The sequence below is a fragment of the Gallus gallus genome, chromosome 4 (assembly GCF_016699485.2).
Source record: "Gallus gallus isolate bGalGal1 chromosome 4, bGalGal1.mat.broiler.GRCg7b, whole genome shotgun sequence".
Taxonomy (NCBI): Eukaryota; Metazoa; Chordata; class Aves; order Galliformes; family Phasianidae; genus Gallus; species Gallus gallus.
Genome location: NC_052535.1, coordinates 13,057,765 through 13,075,616, shown reverse-complemented (window position 1 = coordinate 13,075,616; position 17,852 = coordinate 13,057,765). Strand labels below are relative to the sequence as shown.

The 17,852-nt window shown below is 40.9% G+C and overlaps 1 protein-coding gene across 2 annotated transcripts in view; it reads right to left on the bottom strand.

Moving 5' to 3' along the window:
• Nucleotides 1-17,852, bottom strand: part of TRPC5 (transient receptor potential cation channel subfamily C member 5) — a 96,235-nt gene that overhangs the window by 30,128 nt on the left and 48,255 nt on the right. For both annotated transcript variants that reach the window (XM_420310.8, XM_046940503.1), the window contains exons 4-5: nucleotides 6,132-6,468; nucleotides 2,774-2,913 (exon numbers count right to left, since the gene is read on the bottom strand). In XM_420310.8, the coding sequence (XP_420310.3) occupies nucleotides 2,774-2,913; nucleotides 6,132-6,468 (477 nt within the window). The remainder of the gene's footprint in view (nucleotides 1-2,773; nucleotides 2,914-6,131; nucleotides 6,469-17,852) is intronic.

The following is a 17,852-nucleotide window of genomic DNA, read 5'->3' as shown; positions in this document are numbered from 1 at the left end:
CAGAACCATTATCTGAGCCAGGTGCAGCCAGATGCAAATAGCTAACTTGAAAGAGCTGGTTGTATGAATGCGACTTCTCTGGAAGTAGAGGATGGAGTTAAGGACATTTTAACATCAAGGAATAATTTGGTTTTTTTTTTAAGCATTTATTTCTGCTGATTTAACACGTAAAAAGGCAAAAATGTACTTAGGATTGTATTGCTAATAGCGTAGCCAGAATGTTTAGGTCTCTAGAAACTTTTTTTATACTTTTTAAAAGGAAATGGTATCAATATATCACTGGCAGATGAGCTTGTAGGGACTTCCCATTTAAATCTGAAGGTGCAATATATGAATTCACATGCTTTTTTCAAGGAGACAAGTAAAAACAACTATTTTTTTAAACTCTTCCTCCATCTGAAGACACTGAGACATGAGAGAATTTCAATGTGACATGTGATTGCTTATGAAGTTTCCAAACTGTTCATTATTCCATGAACATAATGGCCTGAGTTTGTTAACTTGATTTGAAGATGGGTCTTAAAACGTTTACAAACATTTTAAACTTTTCTGCCAATAACCCACAGGCTGCCCAGAGAGGTGGTGGAGTCACCGAGCCTGGTGGTGTTCAAAGAGCGTTTGGATGTTGTGTTGAGGGACATGGTTTAGTGAGAACCATTGGTGGTGGGTGAATGGTTGGACTGGGTGATCCTGTGGGTCTTTTCCAACCCTAGTGATTCTATGATTCTGTGAACAGTGGGAGTGGATGGATGTGATCAGCAAGCCTCCCCTTCCTAGAGGGAAGATTTGCACAGTTCCCTGCTGTATGCTGGCTGGACACAGCAGCCCTGGGGCTCTCTGCCAGGATAGGGTGCATGTAAAGGAATGTGAAAAGGTCTTCATCTCACATCTATTTTTAAAGCAACTTGCTAGGATTGTAGTTTGGCCCTTTATAAACTGATGGGATATCCTCGCTTGGAAAGCAACAATCACTTTTGAACAGGCAACTGCAGGTAGCAGAGAAACTGATTTCAGAGTTATCTCATGAAAAGGCTGGAGTTGTTTGGGTTAAGCATCAGAAGATGAAACAAAGTATACAGAGTAGTTCAAATAAGTTATAACAGGCAGGCATATTTACCCTTCCTCATTACATGATAATTCAATGCAGAAAATGAAAACTGATTAAGAAAGTATTTTTACCCTATAATTAGGCTGAAGATTTCATTGTTACTGGACAATATTGAGGCCAGGTCCTGAAACCAGTCAAATCAGGGGGAAAAAAAAAAGTCTCCACATAAAAATTAGGATGGAAAATATAACTGTCAGTATACAGTTTATTTTTCTGATATTTGGCAGAAAGTTAAACGTCCATGTAATCCTTTGGAGTCCAAGAAATGTTAGACTATGGTATAGTGGCATATATACCAACCGTTTCCAGGCCTGGGCTGTTCTATAAATAACAAAAACCTTTACAGGTCATGTTGCAGAAGACTTTGAAGCCATTATCAATGTTTTAAATCTTCATGTCTCAGAGTATACTGCAACCTTTATGTGACATAGGTCAGAACTTCTGTGGGCATGCTGTTTCAGAGCTACCTCTGTAGAAGGTTTTAAGCACTTCTCAGTATTGTTTGACATAGGTCTTTGTCAAGACCAGACCTTAGGTTAGCCAGGTTTAATTCAAGTGGGTCTGATCCACTAATACAAGTGGATCTGTACTCAAATGGGTACAATCCTGTAATTATTCTGTATTCTTTTTTGTGTTGATGTATAGCTCTTTGTAGTTAGCCTGTATGTTTCTGTAGTTCTTACAAAGTATATAAATGAAACTGTACTTCCTTTGTATGTCTGGTTTGGCTGTAAGTTTAAATCTCAGTGTGTGACCGTACAAATCTGTGGATGCATAGCTCTTTTAGTAATTTGTGTGCGTGAGAGAGAAATAAAAAGATTGTTAGCATTTTAGGATTTGTTGGTGAATGCTACAATTTCCAACATTTTCTGTATTGCTCACAGATTAAAGACCAGCCTTTCAAGTCTCTAATTTCCTCACTGGTTCTGAATGCCGGGTAAAAAAGATGTGATCTGTTTTTGCTTTGATGCTATCACAGAGCTGCTTCTTCAGGGAGTACCAACTGTCTTGAAGTTTTTGCCTTGAAAAAGTAACTCACCACCACACAGCCTTCTGGATTTTCAACAGGCCCCGAAATAATACAGTTTTAAAGCTCCAGCATGTTGCTTTGTCATTTCCTTGCCTACAAATTAAACCTTGAATGTATTTTCAAGAGAAGAAGCTGACTATTTCAGATGGAAGCTACCTACCAGCAGGTGTGCTCTCAGCAGACTTTTCACAGACTCCTGTTAAGTAATCTACAGATCATGGGTCTCAGTGACTACAGATTGTAAGACTTGGTTGTAGATGTTTTCAGATAACCCTATTCTGCTTGTTCCTTTATTGCTGTATTTAAAAATCATGCCTTCATGAAATTTAGCATTGTTGAAAGAGATCTAATGTCAACATGAAAAACAAAAGGGATCGTTGGCAACTGAGTAACTACAAAATGGACAGCAAGTGGGGAAACTTCCACCCAATGCCCAAACAATCTAATTCAATATTAGTCAAAGAGTAGGGATAGGAAGGAAGGTCATTCTCTACAAAAATTAATAAGTTTCAAATCTGAACTGTTTTGGTAGCAGCAATTCTCACACATCTATAACTGTGTGCTTGACAGTTTCTATCCTGTACATTATAGTTCTCAGAAACAAATTACAAATTCTCTTTCCCAAGATACTATACCTTGACATAGGCAACAATTTTAAGGGAGATAGTTGCAAGATAGAGGGAGTTCATTGCAAAATCCATTAGATTCCACCAGTCATGTACGTATTCATTGAATCCACCGTCCCACATTTCCTTGATTTCTCCCCAGATAAAACCTGTAGAAAGAAAGACAGTTCACTGTCATGAGAATGTATTATTTTCCATTAAAGCACTGTGTATATGTGATGTAGTAAAATGCAACTATAAATTAACTGTTTGGAAAAAAATACCTCATTCCTTCTGTCTTCTAGAAAGTAAAATTGTGCTGATTATGAGGCATTTTACAGCTCCCTTAGGAATGCTATCTAGAGAGATATGAAAAAGACCTAGGTTGCCTATGTCGGCTGCAGATAGAAACACAGAGACTACCTGAAACATATGTTAATTGTATCTAGCATGAGTGGATCGACCCAGATTAAATTTGTTTTATATAAATAAACTACTTAAGTGATTGTGTTTGGTACAGTTTCTCATGGATTGTCTGCTCCCACAGTAATTTGTGGCTCAGATGCACAGTACAGATTTTTCCTGACCTTCTCTGCAGAACATGCAACACGAGTATATCAGCTTCTGCATACCAGTATATTTCCTCCCTGTCCTGGGAATACCACACCAGAGATCAAAGAAGTGAATTCATCCGCTATGCTCAGTCATTGCATTTATGCATCTTGCTGCACAAAAAGCCTAGAGACTATTTGGGGGGGGGGAGGGGGGGAAGGTATAGCTCAGCATGGGAAAGGGCACTGCAGCTTGGCGTCATATCTCTCAGCAGTGAGTCACCTAGTGCCAACCACGGCTATGAGTTTTGTGAGGTGAGAATGTTCCCAAAGGTACGGCTGGAGCCCATCATCTTTACTTTGAAATGCCTTCTGGTAATAATTGGTAGCATTTGCTAACCTTCACTTTACCTCCCTGCTGCTAGAGGGGTAAAATGGTGAGCTCGGGTAGTTCATTATCAGACTGCTAACTGGCATAAAATTTTTATTATAAGTAACTTACATGCCCTTTATTTAAGATCTATTTAAGTACTTCTAAGAACCTAAGCCCAATTCAAAAGCAAATGGCAGCTATGCTCCTAGGTCACCATGTTTCTGAGCACGCCCTCGGAGCTCTCAGATGTTTTGAAATAGCCACTTTACAATACCCTTGAATGAAGACCTGAAATACACATGAAAAGGGAAAGAACAAAATACACATCAAGCTGTACTACCAATGCAGTTACTCAAGTATCTACCCATGTCTAACCACAGAACACTGCAGTGGTCACTGAAATGCCACTCCCAATTTATTTTTAGGACCTGAAAGTTCAATCTGAAGAGCAGATAATGTTGAAATGAACTGCTGCAAACATCCAAATATCAGTCTCAGCCCTTCAGCTTCCAGCCAGCAGGTCAATGGTCAGGCAAGCATAATGTCAAGGCCAATAAGGTAATTTTATTACAGCTGCCTCCAAATCTTTGCATGCACACGAAAACGTACAATAAATCAATGGAGAAGGGTCTGCTGAAGAACTCATACACTGTATTTATAGTGAGTTATCACTGCTGGTTACTATAGTTACAGAAATGCTGCATGTGCTTGTTCACTCTCTCTCCTTTTGTAGTGGAAGATATTTCATAAATAATTACCTTTAATCGGGTGAAACTGTTCTAATTTCTCCATGCAATAAGCAACCCCACAATATCCCTATTTATCTGAAACAAAGGAACTCAAAAGTAAGAATAGAAAACTATAGCAGGCTATTCTGAAAGGCTTTTTTGTATGGATTATCCTTTCATCTGCACATCAATTTTGCTGAAGTGCCCACCATTTCCTTCAATTTAAACCATGAAGTAAAGGATAAAATGAAGAGATCACCTTAGTTCAGAAAAGACATTTAGCTTTCTCAGCTTATTCTGAACTTTCTACCAACACATATATTTCAATGCCATAACTTAGTTTAATGAGATAATGAGGCTTGAGTTACCTTTCTTAAGTTGCGATGAAACTACACAAAGAATGAAATGCCCTGGGTCATGATGGAAAGTGATTTGTGAGCATGATCGCAACTCTTTCTTTCTTTACACATTTTCCATCAGCAGTTATTGCTTTGGCACACGGAATTCCATTCAGCACAGAACCCGCTTGCTGCTGAGCCACAAGAGAAAGGAAGAGCTGGGTCCTGGTGCTAGCCCAGGAGAGGTGCCAGCAGGGATAGTAGAGGTGGGCACATAAGAAGCAGTGAGGAGCCACTAGGAGAGCTCTGGAGATAGAGGTTTGCTGAGAGATTCCCCCTACTGTGCTGTCCACAGCAGCACAAGCATGGTTTTCCAGGCCCTTGACCCCAAGTATAGAACTGCTGCTCACTAATAACTGGCTGGGGGTTGTGAACTGAGCTAGAGTGCACAGAGATGCTGGAAGAGAGACAGGAGGTCACGAAAACCATCACCCCAAGTGTGCCTCATAGTATCACCTCAGCTCTCAGTGGTGCTACGTGCTAATGGCAGAGCAAAGGGGATGGGGGCCTAAGGAGAGGAGAGATCATGCTCCTAAGAATCCTAGGTTTTCACCTTCTGTTGCCTTTGAGCTCAGTTTGAAAGGATAAAAACACCTTATCAAAAATGCAACCAAATCTGCTTCTCTGCTCTTCTCCTTCAATGGCTTTATTTACTTCTTCCCACCTCACCCTGCTACCTCCTCACCTGTGCATCCTGCACATTCTTCACAGTTCTGCTTGCCCAAGCCAGACCAGCTAAGAACCTCAGGTTTAAGCTGCTGTATTAGATACCCCTTCTTCTGCCTATATTAGAGTGATTGATACTGATTTGTTCAGTGTATATCAGCACAGAGGCATAAGGCAGAGTGAGATTTATCTTCCCTTCTCTGCTACCCTGTGGCCCAGTAACAAGCAGGGCAGGTACCTGTGTACTGACTGCCAGAGCACATCAGCAAGACAGCAAAAGCCTTTGGCTCTGCCTCCTGCCATGCACCAGCCAGCAGAAGGAAGCCAGCATTCAGGTGGCTTTATTTGATACTATCATGACCCAGTAGCTAATTCTTACACCCACTCCTCACACAGAGGATGTGGGAAGCAGGGAGAGAGCCTTGTCTGCTGAGATTTACTCAGGGTCATCTCTGAAGGCATGTCAGATGGCAACAGGGACAGCAGAAGAGCCCTAGGCCAACAAGATCTGTTATACCAGAAGGAGCCCAGCTGTTTCATGCAGTTACTAAAGTTAGCTGCCAAATCTCTTTACATGATGATGATGCTGAGATCAAGTATGAGTCTCTACACAGTTGCAATGGGTGCAAGGCAGGAGACTGCAGCTCAAGCATTCTTGTATTCCTGACTTACCTAGAACCCAGGGCAGGATCATCCACTCCACAATGGTGGGAGGCGGTCCCTGCATGTGAAGGTCAGTCCTGACGATATGCTGTGATGCCAGCAGGAGCAAGAAGAGGAAGGTTAGGTATGAGCCGGTGTGGCAGATAAACTTTATAAATGGCTTTTTAATGAACAGTCCCAGCCTGCTCTTCGGTGCAATCAGGTATGCCACAGATAGCACAGGGAATAGCAGTCCGATGGTGACACAGGTCAAGAGTTTTACTGCCCAGTGTTTCCGCCTCCAGCCTGGAAAACCGTCATACCAAAGCGTTGCTAGTAGCTGCTGGCAGTTTGGCTGAGCAACAAACTGCGGAGGAAGAAAAAAGAAAGCTTGTTACTGACTGGTACTTCGTGTGTCCTCTTCCTTATCTTATAGAGACCCTTATATAAAACTTTGGGCTGGGTATGGGGTAAGACTCCACTCTTCTACACAGGATTTAAGATTCCTTCTATGAGATCTTTTCAATTTGAATCATCCTTCAGTATATCAGTTACTCATGATACTTAAAGCCTCATCCAAAAGTGATACAACTAAAATTACTATGAGCTTTTTCTCTTCTTATGCTTTTCCTTTCAGAGCATTTTAGGTTTCGACAGTCTCAAACAAATCACTGTCAGCATCTTTAAAAAGTGACTAAAAGACAAGTCAGGAGGGAAAAGACGGAAAGCTCCAAGTGTGTGCATGTGTGCATGTGTTAGAGAGAGGGAGAGAAGATGTCTACAAAGCGTGTGGGGTGATGCACATGATTTTGTGCAAGGACACCAGCATATGTGTGTGTGGGCTGGGCTGGGCATGAGACAGCATGCAGTAATGTAAAGTTCAGCCAGGTGACATCTGCTGAGAAGAAGGACAGCACATTTGTAAACGTGTCTCGTTATTAAGGAAGAGAGCAATTGTAAAATGTAAGAGATTAAGCAGAAGCAAAAAGAAACCTTTGATCACAGCAGTAAAAATGACATTTGAAAGTTTACTTTCACGCTGTAAAAAAAAAAATGAAACAGCTTTGTGTTGGTGATATATTGCATTTCGGTGACTCCATACAAGAAGTGCTCAGGTTGCAACTCCTGACTGTTTTAATACCTAACAGCCCTTGGAATTCCAGACTCAAGCCAAAATGTTTCTGGCCTGTGTCAGAAGACTTTATGTTCTTGATTATAACTAGACAGCCCCATGGTTTTCTAAACTTTTCAGACCCCTAGTTAATTAGAGATGTCTTCAAGCTCAAGAGGGCTGCATGTATGTATTTGATTTTTAACCCGTATTAATGAAGTTAAGCAATGACACAGGTTGCCCTCAGAGGCTGCAGAATCTCCTTGGAGACCTTCAAAGGCTTCTCAACATGAGCTTGGGCACATTGCTCAGGTGGTCCTGCTGGAGCTGGAGCACGGGTGGCACCAGCCGGACCCAGAGGTCACTTCCAACTTCAGCAATTGGGCAAAGTTATCCTCTCTGATCTGCTGAATTCAGATTTCTCACTGTGCTCTGCAAGTTTAAAAGCAAACCTCTGTTCTCAGGATACCTGTTATTTTTGCTGTAATTAAATTAAAAAATAAACAAACACACACAAAAAAAACCAACCGTTTGAGCATGGATACAGTTATCAATAAAAATAATCCTGTGACAACATCTGTGACAGGACATGGCTGTATCAAAGAATCACACTTCCAATTGACTGTAGTACTAACCGCACTCATCAAGAAGAAACCTCTGAGTAACCTGAAGATGACACTCCTGTTTATTACACTTGGCTCATACATACTTGAAAGGGTTCTCTGTGAGGGATGTAGTGCTAACATCCTCTTCATCCCCCAGTAGAGAAGCCAGATTTTATCAGCAAAGCACTCTTTCACCCCCATAATTCAAAGCAGCTCTTGCAAAGAAGATCCCACGGTGGCAAAGGGACTGGATTCTGAATACCAGAGATTCCTTCTTAGTGTTCAACCCCAGAAGAAGCTCCTCCCATGCAGATACTGTTCCCTGCAGTGCTGACACAGGCCAGTGCTACAGATACATGGCCCTCCTTACCACATCTCTGGTTTGTGCCTAGAATTTGCTGTAGCTCTTAGTCACCTGAAGATCACATTTGGTGTAAATGGTAGTTTCTTAATTCTTTCAGCACACACCCGTACCTTTTAAACATTCACTCGCTGCCAGAACTGCTCAGTATTATTTAGCATGCACAAGGACTTTCTATGTGCAATTCTCAGCACTCTATACCAGCAGAGCACTATCACTGCCTCGTTCAAAATGGCAAAACCAACGTGAAACAGAAGGAAAAAACAAGAGCTGCTCAGTATGAGAGGAGGAAAGGCGGCTGCAGAACTCACGGCTGCGGTCCCTTCAGAACCCAATCCTGCAGCACGAGGCAGCGGTGGAGCCCCAAGCTGCTGTTCTGACAGCAGGTGGTATCTGAAAGCACTTCTCCAGAGCTCCTACAGGACCTGAACGCCCAGTCTGGGATCAGCACCAGGAACAATGCACAGAGAGAGCAGAAAAAATCAACCAACCAACCAACTTTTTCTGCAGTTCTTCCATGTTTCTCTGTTTTCTCCTAAAACAGATTTTTGGTGCGAGCAATGTCGTAGAAAGTAGAATAGTATGCGACAGAAGTCGAAGTCTGACAAAACCACTCATTTCTGCAGGTACTTTTTGATTTTGTGAATGTATCTTAAATGTTGTAACAGGCTGCCTGTATCAGAATCACACTGCTTGTGGCTTCGGGTAGTTCAAAGATATGGACTGACCAAAATTAATACTGAAAACAAAATCTCCAGGAGGCATAGAAGGCATTTCTGAAGTTGGACATTGACATGTTATTACTGCAATAAATGTGGGTGTTGCATTTCACACAGAAGTGACACGACACTCCGGTGGGCATGAGAAAAGAAAATAAAAGCCCATCTGATTTGGGATTAACTCACACACATACAGCAGCAACTGGACAGTAGCTGATACGGAGATGAACTCTGGAAAAAGCAAAGACCTGTTGCTCTTAACTACCCAAAGTGTGATGGTGGAATGCCAGATCTGGGGACGGTGATGAAAGAAACAATTCCACAGAAATTGAAAAGAACATCAAGCATTGATTCTCACTGGGCTCGTTGGTTTTTAATCTGTTGTTTCAGAAGGGTCAGCATGTTAGGTTTAAAAGCAGGAAGATACGGAAGGTTACACTGCAGTATTTTTTCATTTAAGATCACAGACGGGAGCTGTGACCGGACGCGTTCTGCAGTCATTTACATGGTAATGGATACTGCTGTTTCTCAGAGATGAGGCACAACTTTTTTTTTGAGGGGAAAAATGTATAAACACATTTTCTCTTTATCACATACGATAGAAACCTTTAAGGGGAGAACAAATCTGTTTTTCCCTTGAGTCAAAGTCAGAGTCATTTGAGAAATCAAATGACTATGTTCCTCTGGTTGCTGTGCAACTTGTGAGCATCTTAGAAGTGCCTCCTCTCTGCCTAATAGCTCATTTATAAGATCTGCTTTCCGCACTGCATCTGATGTTAGTTCTTCAAATGGAGAGAAATTCACACATCACGAAAGGGCAGCTTTAAAGATCAGGTTGGCACAAGGCAACGGAAATGGAAAAAGCCATTAAATTTTCCAATCAAGCCCATCTCAACATCACTAAAAATGGCCTGGGGGAAATTTAAGCACACCACACTCAAAAGAGCCCTCCCTAATGTCATAAACCATCCAATGTTGCCATTATTAAAGATAAGGCTAAGCACTTACCGATGCAGGATTTTACTAACCCATCTTACTAAAACTCATTAATCACAGAGTTAAAATTAGTAAATACTACAGCTTGGCTTCCACGTGGCACAAAGACTGCAGCTGGGTGAAATGCAGTATGTTCAGTCTGCAGAAACACTGCAATTATCAAGCTACTTCCCTGCGTACTACTGCAAACGTCAGTCCCACCTTTGTTTCTAGGTGTCGTTAGCAGAACCCACTGACTAAACCACCGAATGCTCAGATCCTTAAAGACTGTCCAGGACTAGCGAAGCTACATCAATACACACAACATACAAAACAGGGAAAAGCTCATCTCTAGCGTTTTTAGGTGTGAAATGGCCTGAAACTGTAATAGAATTGTGGAACTTCTCTTTTCATCCATAATTTGAAATCTATGTTTAGGAAAGTTTAGGAAACAACCTTATTTTTATTTTGCAAATAGGTGAAATTGAGATCTGGAAAAGCAAGCTGACTTTTCCAATATTAATTATTTGAAGGCCTTTCCCGAATGTAAGTTCTATCTCCATGTAAGTATGGTCCCAAAGACGTTTTTTCATCTTTTTTCAAAGCCTTTTCATTTGCTGTAGGTAGAAATAGTGCATACCACAGTCTTTTATCATTTCACATGAACATACTGTATGTGACAGGATTTGATATCAGTTGAAGTTTCTGCACTGTGAAAAGGGAAGATCTTGATCATTTAAAAAACTGCACATTGTCCCAGTTCTGTAGGTGGTCCAGAATCAATGGCAGATGTACTGTACCAGGTGCTCCGCTTGAGAAGACGAGCATGAGTTGAAAACAGTGTATTTCTCCAGCAGCTACCAGGCAGGGCTCCTTCTCCATTATCTGATGAGAAGAACCTGTCCTTAGCTGAAGATGCAGTCATTTAGTGAGCAGTAAGATGCAACTCAGAGTACCTTCTTTGTGAGGACAACGCTGTTCTGTCACTAGTGGGCAAGACGCTTCATCTAGCCTCTGAAAATGGGGATAAATGACTTCACCTTTTCAAGAAGTGAGATCAGCAACTTCACTCACGGCTGGGAAACACATTGAGGGCAGAAACTACTGCAGTACAAAGTTTTCTGTGTTCTTTTCTTTTTTCCTTTCAGTCCTGCCAGGCTGTAACATTTGGTTTGCATCTGGATTGTGCAATTAGAGAACTTCATTCTCAATGCTCATCATACTCATTGTCACCTGATCCTCTACCAAGGGGAATGTTTTTAAGGGAAAACAGCAGCTGCTGGATGGAGTGTCTTTTTCTTAATATCTAATCTTAACTGATGCTTTTATGTCACCTAAATTTTATTTCTTGAGAATTAAATGCTTTCTGCAAGCTGTGCCATTAATATAAATATCAAACACAGAAATTATATTCCACCCCCCCTCCCCTTATCTATGGGGAAATCCCTTATCTCTCACAGTCAGAAGTAATTTAGGATCAGACACAGATGGGCTGAGATGTGAATGCCTCGGGGAGCAACTGAAATAGCTCCCTGATAGACATCACAGGGGCTGAGCACAGTATCTCTCTGCGTTTATTCTGATTATCGTGACGGCTGCCAACAGGCTCTTCTGTTTGGAGTTCGTTGGAGTTCTTTTCTGTACCCTTGCTGCAGACAGCGATAGTGAATGCTCTTCATAGATGAATAAGCACTAATTTATAACTGCAGAGCCCTGTGTTAATAAGCAGGACCGAGTTCTTCTGTTAGTCAGCTACATCAGCTCCCAGTGAGGTTACCATTGAGAATCAAATGTGGCATGGGAACCATAAAATTAACTTTGGTCTCCCTGTCTGACACTTCTATTGATAAGTAAGACTTCACCAATAGTGCTATACCCCATAGCAACTACCCAAAATACAGTAGCTGGATGCAACACTTTCTGAAGTGTTAACTGCATTTGGGGTCATTATTATTTTATATACTATAAATTACTTATTTTATTATAAACATTACATTGCATTACATTGAATTGCACTATATTACAATATTATGTTATGGCTATATTCCATAGCAATTATCCAAATATGGCAGTTGCATAGCTGCAAGGTTCCTGTGTTTGAGGGTATTATTATTTGTGCTGTCCTTTACAATTAAAGCTATTCTGGCTTTGAAAAGGCAGACTGTCACACAAACTGAGCTAGATTTTGCAGTCTGTGTGACAGTTGGGTAAACGCAGTGTCTGATGTAGTGGCATTAAGTATATATTTTAGCTAATTCTGTAAGAAATGTAGAATTCCTGTGAATCCAATTATATCACGAAAAAGATAAATGCCATTGCCGTTCTCCACTCACTCCCAAGTGCCTTATGCTCTCTCCCTGGCAGTCATCAGGGTGAAGATGTCTCTGAGGACACACGCATCCCCCCTGTTCGGGTCAGCAGGAGAGGTGAGGCCATGCAGCAGGACTGTGCCCCTCTTACCCCATACTGACACAGCTCTGGGGAGCGTATCTTTTTCCTTTGCTTCCAAATCCTCCTAATCTACCCTGCATGAGTAGCACGATGCATTTCCATGCAACAGAAAAACTATTCTGCCTCTATTTTCTAACCAAGGAGAAGAAAGGAAATGCGATTGTTGTGTCAGTTTGAAATTCCAGCGGGCAATACTCAAAAGAGCTACATTTCTAAATTAGCTCAAAAACAGAAGAGAGAAACTATCTGCGGCCTCATTTGAAGCCTGCTGCTGAGAGCTAGGAAGCCCTGTGAGATCTGATATTCTACATAAGAAATTCCAGCCCCTCCAGTTTGCAGCGTTGCGAACAGTGAGATGAATAAGAAAATACTTTTTTTTTTTTTTTTAAGTTCAACCTTGTTAATGACTGCAAAGTTATTTACATTCTGCTGCTAAAGCATGAACTGCAGAGGGTAAACACCTAATGGTTGTTCATCCCGTTAATTAAGTACTTTCTGCAACAGAGAAAAAAGGAAAAAATGAAACAAAGAAGCTGGAGGGGAAGCTGGGTAACTTAGCCATAGCTACAGACTGTAGCTCAACATTCTTCATCAGGCACTTCCAAGAGATCATCTTTTTTTGTTGCTTTTTTTTTTTTTCCTCAATAGAGTACAGGATGAACATCCTATTGAAAACACAGCTGCTACTCACATGTATGTTACTTCAAACAGTGAAGCACATGGCAGTCAGTTCTGTCATTAGAAGATCACTAGCTCAGCTGGAAGAGTCCTTCAGGAAAACCTGGTGCTACCCAAATCACTCAATCCCTCTGCTGGTGGATAAAACAAACTCCAGATCCTCCACAGATAAACATATGGCCTTAAATTATACAGAATTTTGTTTAATCTGTTCTTAGAAATTTTTCAGTGATGATGATACATGAATCTTAACTAAAGGTCTCCCATCCATAACACGCATCTTGATGGTAGCAGACATGAACTCAGTTCAAGCCGTAGCAACTAGTAAGTCACCTGTGATGTGAGTGCTAGCAAAAGGTAAGACTGCATGAGTGCCAAAAACCTGCTACCATTCCATCAAGATTCATAGTTTTCATGAATTTATGTTGGATTGGTTTAAATATTTAAAGAGAGGAGGTCCTGTATATTCTAGGACAAAGGTAAGACCCAGTAAATCCTGCGTGCCCACACACAGAAGAAGCAATTAACAAAGTATTTAAGCTTGACATTAAATTCATCTCTTCTCAGAGTGTTTAAATGTGTGTTTAGCTATAGATTTGTATTTATGGCTTGTGTCAGCAGGATTTAAGTGCGGGTGTAAATCCAGCCTGGAATAAAGGCGAACTGCTGAACAGTGCTTCTGGAGACCAGCCTATTACCAACAACTCCAGAACAGCTCTTCAGGTCAGAGTCTGAGCACAAGCCCAAATGAAAGCACGAAGCTTTCTAGCAGGAAAAGAAAAAAAAATCTGCACGTATTTTAGCAGATAGCAGAATACAGTTGATAAATAAACTCACGTAGAATTATCCCAGCAAATATTTCAGAGTAGAGTTGTGTTGCAAAGGTTAAGCAGGCACAATTCACTTTCCAAAGACAGTATGCTACAGTGTGCACCTAAGAGAGGGTCAGCTAATCCGCAACGCACGCTAACTGCTCTCCCAGAACCAAGCAGGGGCTATCAGACTCCTCATACAGGAGCAGTGAAAAACCACTCAGGCTAAGAACTGCTTAGAGACAAATCTTGCAGACTTTCCTAAGTCCTCTCGCAGACAGCACTTGAAGAGTTACAGGTCTTGCAAATGAACACTGGGAGCTCTCACAGGCTTTAGCTGAAGTGGAGAAGATACTGACTTTTAAGTAAAGGGCTGAGTTTATTCTCCCTAGTGAATTTTTAACATTTACATTAAATAAGTGATAAGTAAAGCAAACACAAGAATTTTAAAAGTCATTCAGAAATATTTTTAAACACATACCTACTTTACCTTATTAGTGCTAATAAAAACTTCTAAAAACATTTTCCATTTATTTCCTTTCTAACCTGAGAAATGTCTGTGCTGAAACTATTAGATTTTGGTTTCCTTTTTCTTTCTACCATACCTTCTCTTCCAATATCCAGAAGAGACGAGCATATTGTAAACATTTCTTGCATCCTTGGGAACCTCTGAAGTCTTGCTCTGTTTCTGGGTGATACCACTGCTATGGGGTGAGGAGGACATACTCTGTGCTGAAGGATGTTCACCAACTGGCCAGAGATTGTAAAGAAAGAATAAGAATGCAAAAATGGCAGTCTCAGCTTTTAACTGCTATTCTGCAGAAGATCTCAGGTGGGGGGATTATGGTTGACCCATCCTTCCATCTCACATTCCCTGGAGTGAAGAACCCTGGTGTAAGCATGTTTCCAGTCACAAAACATCTAAATGGTTCATCTGGATGATGATGGATCTGATGCACACATAAGAGGTGTAAGGGGAGTAGAATCTCAGTTCTTTTGTCTGTGGACTTTCAAACCATTACTCACTAAGAGACATAAGTGAAGATGAAATTCACAGAAACTGGATAATTAATAACGATCATTTCTATATACAAAAGGGAGACTATACAGAATTTATTGTTCTGGGCTATCATTCAAAGTGAGTAGGAAATAGTAAGATATACTTACTCTTGAAGGCTGATGTAAAGCTGATTCTGAAAGGCATCCTAGACTTTCAGACAAGGTTCGACTGAGCACTTTGCTTACAGATACCAAGAATGTTGCTTCTCCTTTCCAGTTTCTGTTGTCTATAGAAAACCAATCAATCACATCCTGTACTTTAACTTTTGGCTTCTCAGGCCTCTTCTCTTGCTAGCAAGAAGACTGATGGGATACATGAAGCTAAGGGAAATGACAAACTCAATAAATCAGTCTTAAATGCTCTTGAAACAGTGACAATGCCTTTAGCTTTCAACGTATTTCCTGTCTTTGTCCAAGAGATCATTTAAGTCAGAGGCACAAGGCACCAAAAATGACTTCAAGAATGATCCAGGCATTTATTGCCTGATTCACATTACACTAATTCAAGCAAAGTCCTTGTCCTTGACTGGCATAACAGTCTTGTGTTGTTTTTTAAAATCTGTGCATGACAAGATTAGTCAGAGATGATTTTGCTGTCAAAAGAGAGTCTTCTGCAGTTCTGTTCTGCGACAGCTGCAATATGTGCCTAACCTTCATCAAGTTAGAACATTTTGGTGTTACGTGAATAATATACCAAATAATACTGTTTCCCCAAATAAACATTCAAGTCCATTTTGTCAAACTGATGAACCATCAGACCTCTGAATATTTATTCTTCTTTCAAGTCTGGCAAGAAGTCATGCTTAAGCACTACTACTCCTCATTTCTGTAATACAGTGCAGCTGTATGGGTTAATTTTAAGGGTGCAAATGCAGATAGGTCTCCCCATCTGTCACCTGCTGTTGAGACTGTTAATAGCAGCTCTGTTAGTACCCCATACATGTAAGATGTTGCAATGCGGTCATCAGTTTGATTGGACTGAGTCTGAGAAAATACAGCTTCCTTTAGCAAAGGCCACTGTTCACACATCAGATGGGAACTTTGCTGCACACAATAATGAGTGAATGCTGATGGAAAATGGAAGGCAACAGATGTGCAATGAGTGCTCCAGAAATCCCTAAACCTATGCTCAGGTTTATTGTGTAGGATAGAGCTGGAAATAGTGTAGCTGCACCATCCTCAACATTCACTCCAAAGGGTACAGATGTTCCAGGTCATGAGAAAGGAAAAAGCTTCCACAAGAAGCAGCTTTGCCTGCCCCATCTAGTCCTAAAAAAGATCTTTTCATGATGTTGTATGATTTCATTCTACAAAACTGGAAGTGCAAGCTTTTTTATTAATCTTCTGAGTTCTGCAAGCTCACTGAAGAGTACTCTTTTAATTGTGCTTTTAAAGAGTGTAATAAAAATATTCAGCCCGGTATCATACTGCCAGTCAGTGTGGCAAGAAAACAGACAAAGCCATGGGAGAGCAACTTAGCACTGGCTGCAAGCAAAGACTGGATCTGTGACTATCCATCAAGATACCTGAATGGCTTTCAAAATAGGTAAACAAGGTGCAATAAATGAGCTTTGATTTTCATAGCCCTTGCACTTCATTTTTCATGCATCTGTGATATTTTTAAAAGCTCCTGTTATACACTAACTGAAGTGCCCTCAGAAATTCACCAGGTTTATACACAGTCCCTAGAGAATGACACTGTGCTTCTAACTGCAGCTACACAGTTGAAAGAGTCAAGACACAGCTAAAAAATATGTGGCACGGCAGGAATGATTACTCATTCACTCCAGTACTGTATCTCAGGAGGTACTCGGCTGTGTAAATGACTTGGAAAAACGCACTAGAACTTCTGAAGCTCCATCCTGAAGAGAAAACAGCGAAGAGCACTGTTTCTGAATTAGAAAAACAATTTCATTGCTCTCCTTTCCTGTCATTGATTTAGAGTACAGTCAGTAAGAGACCAAGGCAACAGTTTCTGAGAGGGAATTTCATGCAGTCCTTTGATGTAATGCAGTGAAAGTGCAAAGCAAAATGGTCTCAGATAAAATGCATTTTTTCTGAGTGCTTTGCGTTGTGCATGTTTCTTACAGATATATCAATTGAACCAACTGCTAGTACTGGAAAACTACACAGTATTAAAACCCCATTACTGTGATGTTCCACTTTATTTTGAAGATGTGAGTGACCTGTAATGGAGATCAGGAAAGCTGAAACACGGTGAATATGTATTGGTACTATCACAGTTATCAGATTGTTATGTACACTTCTCATAACTTTAAATTACACCTCAAGAAGTAATCTGCTATTTTAGACCTGATAAGTTGCTATACTATGTTTGCTTTACAATATTTTGGCAATCTAAAATACATTAAAGGACACAGAAATTATATCTGCATTCAGCCTGTTTCTATTTTTTAATAGTGACAGCACACTGCAATACAACTGTGCTTTAAGTGACTATCAAGATCTTAAGAGATGACTTTCCTCATCTTTTCTTAGAAATACAAACAAATTAACAAATGCAGAGCTAACGTGGTGCCAGAACAACATAGTGAACATTGATCCCCAACAGCTGAGCTGTGCCTTTTTGTGTTAAGCTTTCAGCACCTTTTTTTCTTCCAAAATTAGTCATGAATACAAGAATTTCAAGCTGGGGGATGTAAGGATGGAGCACAGTCCTGCCAAAAAGGACTTGGGTGTACTGGTGGGTGGCAAGCTGGCCATGAGCCAGCAATGTGCTCTCACAGCCCAGAAAGCCAACCATAACCTAGGGTGCATCAAAAGCAGCAAGGCCAGAAGGGAGAGGGAGGTGACCTGCCCCTCTGCTCTGCACTGTGAGACCTCGCATGGAGTGCTGCATTCACATGTGGAGTCCTCAGTACATGAAAGACACAGAGCTGCTGAAGTGCGTCCAGAGGAGGGCCACAAACATGATCCCAGGGATGGAACATCTCCCTCTGAGGAGATGCTAAAGAGGGGA